This window comes from Leptidea sinapis, chromosome 14, assembly GCF_905404315.1.
Source record: "Leptidea sinapis chromosome 14, ilLepSina1.1, whole genome shotgun sequence".
Taxonomy (NCBI): Eukaryota; Metazoa; Arthropoda; class Insecta; order Lepidoptera; family Pieridae; genus Leptidea; species Leptidea sinapis.
In genome coordinates, this window is record NC_066278.1 from 8195275 (window position 1) to 8204798 (window position 9524).

Sequence of the window (9524 nt, forward strand, 5' to 3'; positions counted from 1 at the left end):
TAATAAAATATTGCCTATATTATAAGCCTGTCCATCATTTTGTTCTATTGTCAATAGTTTTTGCAGCGCACGCAAAAATAGGTTTTCGATTTTACACCTTGTGTTACAAAATAGCAATTTTATTACGGATCCCTAATTTTGAAAATTAAACATAGCCTATAGCCTTCCTCGATAAATGGACTACCCAACACTGAAAGAATCATTCAAATCGGACCAGTAGTACCAGAGATTAGCGCGTTCAAACAAACAAACAAACAAACACTGCAGCTTTATAATATTAGTATAGATAACCGTAAGTGAAATTCTCGAGGGGTGAATTTGTATTTTGTCTTAGTTGTGTATGTGTGTTCATACAACAACCAATTAGCTTAATATTAATCATATAAATTTTGTTCAAGTAAAATGAGTAAAGACAAAATGGATCATGACAAATTATCTAAACAGCTTAGTATGTTAAACGGTGAAAAGGAAATAATATTTAAAAGAATAAATCGTTTGTATAATTTATCCGTCAATGTTTCTAGTTTCGAATCAATATAATCGAAATAATGAACAGTTTTTAGCTGATTCAGAAACTATAGATGAGTTGAGGGTAGAATATAAAAAGTTATTGCATCAGATTATTGATATTGAATTAACTTTAAAACCAGATTCTTCACCTAATTATTAAACAACCGTACGGGTCACCTGGTGTTAAGGTGACGAGCGCAGTTGTAGTGCCGCTCAGAATTTTTGGGTTTTTCAAGAATCTTGAGCGGCCCTGCATTGTAATAGGCAGGGCGTATAAATTACCATCAGCTGAAAGTCCTGCTCGTCCCTTATTTTCATAAAAAAATATGATATCAAGTCTCATTTGCCCTGAAATTTCACTAGCTACGGCGCCCTTCAGACCGAAACAAAGTAATGCTTACACATAAGTGCTTCACGGCAGAAATAGGCGCCATTGTGGAACCCATAATCTAGCTGGCATCCTGTGCAAAGGAGCCCCCCACTGGTGGCTGATTATGATGGTTATAATAATTATAACTATAATGGTTATAATAATTCTAAAATCGTGCAAATAATTTATTGAATATTTGTCATTAAAATAATTTTAACATGGCTGTAAAAACTAATTTAATGATGGATTATTTTCAATAAAACGCAGAACAGGATTCTACTTTGTTCGTCTATATCGTTAATTTAATCGTTATTTCAAGATTTAAAATGAAATTCTTCAATTTCCTTATTGTTTTTGTTGCATTCATTTGTCTATTTATGAACGAGGTGGAGGCAGACCCTAAAGTAAGCGCAAGTGGACTAAAGAAAGCTGGCAAAGCTATTGTAAGTACCTGTCCTACATACTTTATTATTTTTTTTTTAATGAAAATAAAGGACAAGACGATCAGGATGTTCACCTGATGGTAATTGATACGCTCTATCCATTACAATGCAGTGCCGCTCAGGATTCTTTAAGAACCCAAACATTCTGAGCGGCACTACAAGTGCGCTAGTCACCTTGTAAAGTCTCATTTGCCCTCAGTTTTACTAGCTACGGCGCCCTTCAGACCGAAGCACAGTGATGTTTACACATTACTGTTTCACGACAGAAATAGGCGCCGTTGTGGTACCCATATTCTAGCCGGCTTCCTGTGCAAAGGAGCCACCCACTTGTAGATTTACTTGACTTAATGTTCACAATCGCTTAGTTGGAGACGGAGGAGTATTTCGGTTCATATTTATGAATTAAAGGGCGAACAACCAATAAATTTGGATTTTTCCTTGATTTAACTGATAAGTTTTAATTAACTTTTCAGTTATGATATTATGGTTAATTGTGATAAGTAATAAATTAATAAATATTTGCAAATTTTCAGGGAACAGGAGCTAAAGTCGTTAGCGGCATAATAACGGGAGGTTCAATTATAAACAGTCTCAGGAACAACACAGGATAAAGCAGTTTTAGATAATTTTCTCTATATTATGTCTCATGTCTATAGGTCTCATATGCTTGTAAATTTTTATGGAAGTTATAAATGAAACTTTAAGTCTGCTATCCCGAAAAATCGTCATAATAGCGCATAATCGAAACCATTTATTAACGGTTTATGTACAGCTTTTATTTTTATAATAAATAATTATATGTCTACAGAATATTATAAGGAATTTGTTTTTTTCCTTATATGTGTATCTTTAATAGACATTGCGAAAAAAATCACTAATGTACCCCTAACTCTTTCAGTTGGAGCCATTCTAATTATTCTATCTTCATAACAATTGTATGAAAAGTTATTAACTGTTTACCAATACTATTTAATATGGCAAAGTTTTGTTATTTTTGTAAAGAAAATTGTATTATGTTTGTAATAAATTAAAAATGCTTCTAACTTCGAATTAAAACTATGGCGATCTTTTGCGAGAGAGGTAACCTAGCTCCGCTCGTTTCCTCAAGGCTATTGGCTCAGTCCCCAGCCTTAATTTATATTTAATGAAATAATAGCACAGCTCAACACGTTGGTAGTCACTGTTACAACAAAGAAACAGTGACAAATACAGAATGTTTTGCGGAAACAAGAATCGCTTCAACAATTACTGGAACAACGCCAACTGTCATGTTGAAGATGTTCACACCGATTACAATAGGAAGGTGGCTGCCAGTGAAACATTCAGTTGTTTTATACAAGTCATAGTGTTGCCCACTGCTACTGGTCAAACCCAGTCACACTTCATTGCAGCCTAGCGAAACTCTCTAAGAAAAATGCGATTGTAAGAAACGTGCAGTCATTAATATATTGACAGAAGACTGCTATAATCTTGTATAAAACGAAGATATCCGAAATCCACTACGTTTTAAGCAACTGTTCGCTTTCAATCTTAGCCGTATTATAATTTCTCGCCGATCGCCATTCTGTAATTACTACTTTTAAAAACAAACTCAAACTAACAACTTACGTCAAATGACTGCAGGATTCATACTAAACTAAATTTCAATTTTTACTTGGGCAGTCTCGCCTCTTATTACGTAGTATTTACGTCCTCTTTGATTCACTGTGTCTTGTTAAAACATCCAGAAGTTGTGAAGTCCATAGACACTCTATATAATATCTACCTACATGTATACATTTATAGTACTTTTTAATTATTAGTATTTGACCCAAAAGATGTTGTTCTGTCCATAGTACAAAAGTGCTGCTTTATAAATTTGTTAAAAGTCTAAACCATTGAAAGAAGTAATAAATTACACAAAAAAGTAATTAGAATCAAACATAGTAATTATAAAGAAAATACAAATGGGTTAAGATGTCGTAAACGCTTACCCCCATATTCATAATAGTCTGCTAACTTAAAGCATTGCTAATTCTAACTCTGTCTTCTTCTATTGACCTAAGTCAGAATGAGAAAAAACACTCCTAAGCGGCTGTTTAAAGTAAGCGAACCATTATGAATAAGGGGTTTAGTCAATTCAATTATTCGAATATAAATTTCAAATTTTTCAAAATATAATGTCAATCAAAAAATTGTCCCACAGAATTTTTGATAAAAACAAAATCTATATTTTATTAGTCAAGACAATGAGTTGTTGAATTGAAATTTTAATAATGGTTTCAAATAATTTTCATGTTTACATTTAAGTGTTACTGTAAGTTCTCTACCCATTAGCAAATTAGCAAATAATTGATATTTTCAAACAAAGAAATTATACATCTATAAAACAAAAAACAAATTTTTAAGACTTCTTCTTCTCGCTTATATGGACGCTATTCGCTTACGAGTTCTGACGGCTACAGCGTAGCGTGGCTGAAGTAAGTGTAAGTACCTACGCAAGCTCGCGGCTACTACATTACTTATGTTCCGAAATGATATTATGGAACATTTATTTATTTAGGTGAATTATATATTCTTATTTTTTTTTTTAAGGTTGGTATGGTTTTTAAGGTTAAGTAGTTGTACCGGGTGTTCATTTTATTTCGCCATTGTAGCACCTCGCCTGAATATAAGAAGATATATTATATTACTTATTTATTATATATATATTCAAACAAAACAAATTTTATAACTATATTTACAATACTATGACTGCATAAAATTAAATTTAGATATGTTACAATAGATATCCAGATCTGACACTTTCCAAATGATACGTTGTGTTTTAAATAACACTGTTGTTATGTTTTGAAGAAAATAACCACTCAAAGCTATAATTCGAGGTTATTTCAAACATTTCAACCTTGTTTCGATAAGTTGATCATGGCGTTTGTGAAATCTGCTTCGAACTATTGACAATATATAGTGTTTGTGGTGGGGTCGGATGCAATTTCCTATTTGGTAAAATGTATCAAACGTCTGCTATAGTTGTTCGTATTATATACCTTTTTTCGGTTGTTTTTGTTTAAATTTCAAGGCATTTTTAAGGTTCCATTGCCAAATAGCAAAAAACGGAACCCTCATAGATTCGTCATCTCTGTCCGTTCGTATGTCACAGCCAATTCTTTCCTACTGTTAAATTTTGGAGAGTAGATGTATTCTGTGAACCGCATTAAAATTTCACACAAAAATAGAAAAAAAAAACAATAAATTTTGGGGGTTCCTTAGAATAAGTATCCACTGAAGCTCAAAATTATTTGTACGTATGGTCAAAAATGGTATTGAGGTTTCTTATATTAGTTTTTTTCTAAACTGAATAGTTTACGCGAGAGACACTTCCAAAGTGGTAAAATGTGTCCCCCCCTCCCCTGTAACTTCTAAAATAAATAAATAATTAAAAATATATGATATACATTACCATACAAATATCTACCGAAAATTGGTTTGAACGAGATCTAGTAAGTAGTTTCTTTAATATATCATAAATAGTTACAACGACCTACAAAAACATTTATATTATGTTACGGGCTGCTACGGAACCCTTCATGGGCGAGTCCGACTCACACTTGGCCGCTTTTTTTTGTATCAAAGTTTTATGTAGCGACTTCATACCTTTATACATATTATTACACAAAACGTGTGGCAGTTGCAGTAAGACCAAAAAAGGCTAAGTTTTGTAAGAAATGCGTTGTCGATCTACCGATCAAATTAATTTGATTGGCACAATTACTTTAGCTTTTCTAATTATTAATAATCAAAATAATAGTTTGATTTTTGGCGATGACGCCGCCGCCGTGGGCATAGCTCACGTAATAATTGAGATTGTTATAATATAGATAAAGCAATAATTTATAACTAGGAGCTACATTTTACTTTTTTTATGGAATAGGAGGACAAGCGAGCGTACGGGTCACCTGTTGTTAAGTGATCACCGCCGCCCACGATCTCTTGCAACACTAGAGGAATCCCAGCAGCGTTATCGGCCTTTAAGGAAGGTTTACGCGCTTTTTTTGAAGGTACCCATGTCGTATCGTCCCGGAAACACCGCACAAGGAAGCTCATTCCATAGCTTTGTAGTACGTGGAAGAAAGCTCCTTGAAAACCGCACTGTGGAGGACCGCCACACATCGATGATGGGGATGGATTTACTGGTGTAATCTTATTTTATTTAATCGTAACCGTTTTTCTTGATATATAACGTTTTACATATTAGCACTAACTTCATAAAAGCTGTTGAAATTATCCCTACTAATATTACAAATGTGAATGTAAGTTTGTTTGTCGCTGTTAGACGCTATCACGTCTAAACCACTGAAACTATTGTCATGAAATTTAGTACAGAGATAGACTAGAACTTGGAAAAGGATATAGGCTAACTTTTATCTTAAATAAGAGGTTTGGAGGGGTTGAAAAAGGGGGTGGAAGTGTGTATGGTAGTTCGTCATTATCAAAAATGCCACCATGAATCTTTGTACTTAGGTACTTGATAAGAAATAAATGAATATTTGTTCGAGCGTTTTTGAAATTTCGACCTGTGTAGGGTTGAAATAAGGGATGAAAGTAAGAAATATAACGCTAAAAAGTATACAACAGAAGTAGGTACTTTAAGAAAATAATATTTTTCTCATGAGACACTTTAAGGGGCGAGTATCAAACCCGCATAATTTTTATGTTTTAGCAAAAAATGGAAAAACAAAATAAAGTAGTTTCTAAAAATGTATTAAAATAAGCAAGTTATAGTTAGCTGCCACAGTTTGTATGTGTATTATTTGCAAAGTATTCTAAAAATAAAATTTGCTATCCAATTTAATTGGAATTGTTACAATTCGACGCGGACGGAATCGCGGGTAAAAGTTAGTAATTTATATTTCAATATTTACAAATTTTCAGCTTACCTGAGCTTAAAATGAAATGTCTCAAATGGAACGGAATAAATATAGATATATAAAGGTTTAATGTATTCTACAGTTTATAACGAGCACAACAATCTTCACAACAATTGAAAATAATATTTGCTGAGCAATGTGGTGAGTTGCTGAAACAAGAATTTGTTTAACAATAGCTGGAGCAATGCCAACAATTACACTGACAAGACAGAAACAAATCACAGTGGGAAACTCGAAAAGGTTCAGTGGTTTTGTTGAGAGAATAACAATATTGCCTATACGATATAGTCCCATAACTAAGGATCCTTACATGGTGTTGAAACAGTTATATTAGGGTGTATAGTGATTGCACTGCTCCAATCTGATTGTCCTTTTTTTTTCAATTTCACTAGGTCTCTTTTAATTATTTTTTTGGTTTCTTTATAGTTTAAGTTTAGTTTGCATATATTAGGGGTTAAAGTATGAAATTGCCGATTTGTGTACTGAAAAAGTGGGTACTTGTAAAATAGAAATTCGTTTATTTTTATTGAACATATTTTATTAATGAAAATAATTCCTAATATTATCAATACATTGCTGCCATCTTATTAGAAGATCATTAATTATGCCTTTGCGATAGGACTGTGGTGATCTGGATTCTACAAACTATATGAAACATTTTTGTACTGCCTCCTGAGAAGAAAACTTTTTATCACGAAAAATGTAAGTCAAAAATGGTAGTGAAATATTTTTTAACCAATGGCTTAGTGCAGTTCCTGTAGAGTTAAAATGAATTGTCGGATATATTATATAGTTTTAGTTAACATATTAATTATGTTTAAATTACTTTTTTGTTTAAGGTTCCATTTTATATTATAAATTTAATATTATTATTATCATAATAAATAAGCTTACCATAACTAAAGCTCATGTTTCGGACAATTTTTGTATTGGAATATTTTGACCGCGTGCAACGCAGAGCAGCTCGAATTGTCGGGAACCCAATCTCTGTGAACGGCTGGATCACTTAGCGTTACGTAGAGACGTCGCTTCATTGTGTGTCTTCCACCGCATTTACCACGGGGAGTGTTCCGAAAAGCTGTTTAACCTGATTCCTGCCGCCGAATTCCACCTTCGCACGACACGCCACAAGTTAGGATATCATCCCCACCATCTGGATGTGTGGCGGTGCTCCACGGTGCGGTTTTCAAGGAGTTTTCTTCCTCGTACTACAAAGCTGTGGAATGAGCTTCCTTGTGCGGTGTTTCCGGGACGATACGACATGGGTACCTTAAAAAAAAGCGCGTACACCTTCCTTAAAGGCCGGCAACGCTCTTGTGATTCCTCTGATGTTGCAAGAGAATGTGGGTGGAGGTGATCACTTAACACCAGGTGACCCGTACGCTCGTTTGTCCTCCTATTTCATAAAAAAAACCGCCAATTATGTAAAGTACGTATTTTGGACCATGTCTTTATTGATTAAGAAATGCCAAAATGTTCTTAAGAGGATTATATAAAAAGTGGTAAGTTTACTTTTTTGCTGGACAATTTATTCCGGCACAGGTCAACGGTATCCGAGAGAGATGTGCAGTCGGCAAGGCTGGACACACGGCGTCATCATTATTGCCATCGGTCTAACTATGTAAGTTGGAAGCATCCAATGTATCATAATATCCACCATTGACAATGACCTGTCTGCCGTGCCAGTAAAGTCTTCTCGGGCTGCCAAAATCATTGAAGTGGAGACACACCTCGTTCTTAAAGACCTTCCCTATATCTCTGCCAAGCCAATATGTTATGTATACCAGTAGATCTCTGGTTTCACTATTATTACTTAATTCAAATTATAGTGTTAAATTTAATAAATACAATTAGGTCACCACGTGATGGCGGAAGCGGTTTGGTGCTGAGATTGTTGCTCGACATATAGCATGTCGAGCAACAATCTCAGTCAGTTAATAAATTATTGTATTTGTTGGACACAATTACTATTTTTGACAGTAATCACAACCTTCCTCAAATAATGATTTCAAACTTTAATGGACAATGGATGTAGCAGTCTACGAACTAATTTGCTATGTTATATTTATATTAGAGTTATTACAAAATACTCTAATTAATGTTGATTAAAAGGAGTGGCTTTTGATTTCCTGTGTGTTGTTCTCACGAGCTCTACTTTTTCCACATATATAGTAGATTCAGTAATTTAAAATTAAATATTTATAGTGACGATTCAAAAGCGCTTTAGTTTAAGCCTATTTGAATAAAGTTTATCTGATTTTGAGTAATCCAGTATAATTTTAATAATATAAATATAAACAAGTTCGATTCAGGCAGGCAACGCGAGCACACGTGCCGCGTTATCTGTCCTCCTTCGAATATTTTTATTACCTGCGTTATCGCACTATCTGCTCAGGCCACCTGGGCTAGCTATTGTTATCGCGCGCTATTGTTCGGGACTATTTGAGTCTCGCACCTGTTGCGTTCCTTCGCGGAACGTAGCTTAGTTATTATCTGTGTTAATTACCCGGTTTTACGATCGTGTTAGTTAGCACCTGTGCTGTGTTTCGCGATTCTGCACGCTAATCGTGTGTTTTGTGAGTTGCAGTTCGTGCCGTGTGTGTCTTCTCCGCGGGGGCCTGCACAGCGTGCATCGGGGTTCCGGCCCAGCCAGTCTACATCCAGCAAAGCTAAGTCTTAGGCTTAATTATTATTATTTTTTTTTTTTTAATTTTGCATATTTTATTATTATTAATATTATTTATTAATGTGCAAGTGTACAACTTAACTATAGTTGTCCACTTAATTATTATATTCCCCCTCTGCCTGACTCGGGCAGCGGGGGTTGTTGCCCGCCCAACCTAGTTAATAAATATGACAACCATGGCTTCACCAATGGTTCCCGACGAGGGCTTCTTCAGCGCTCTCTTAGATAGGTTATTTTCGGAGAAGATCGCTCCGCTTATTAAAAAAACTATAGATCAGACAGTGGATCCCGCTTTTAGAGTGAAATCCAAAAAATATAACTCGTCATCTGACGTTTCGGGTTCCGACGGGGAATCCGAAATGGAACTAAGTAATGACTCCGACGCAAGCTCCGTAGCTTCGGTCAAACCAAGGAAAATGATCACCCGATCAGCCCGTCCGCCTGTCCTTCAAGCGTACTTTGACGCGCAGGCGACCCCTAAGGTCCCCGCGGTCAGTCCTGACCGCACCGAAGCCCCTCAGGCTTCCAGTGCTTCACCGGCCCAGCGGGAAACCGCTCTACCGTCGAGAGCGGAGAGTGTCGCGTCGGATGCTGACGGCTTCATCACC

At 35.3% G+C, this 9524-nt stretch overlaps 1 protein-coding gene across 1 annotated transcript in view; it reads left to right on the plus strand.

The window, feature by feature from the left end:
- LOC126967844 (uncharacterized) overlaps positions 1–6363 on the plus strand; it is a 61020-nt gene extending 54657 nt beyond the window's left edge. Inside the window, exon 6 of the mRNA XM_050812531.1 lies at positions 6313–6363. Coding sequence (XP_050668488.1) covers positions 6313–6363 — 51 coding nt within the window. The remainder of the gene's footprint in view (positions 1–6312) is intronic.
- The last annotated feature ends 3161 nt before the right edge of the window (positions 6364–9524 follow it).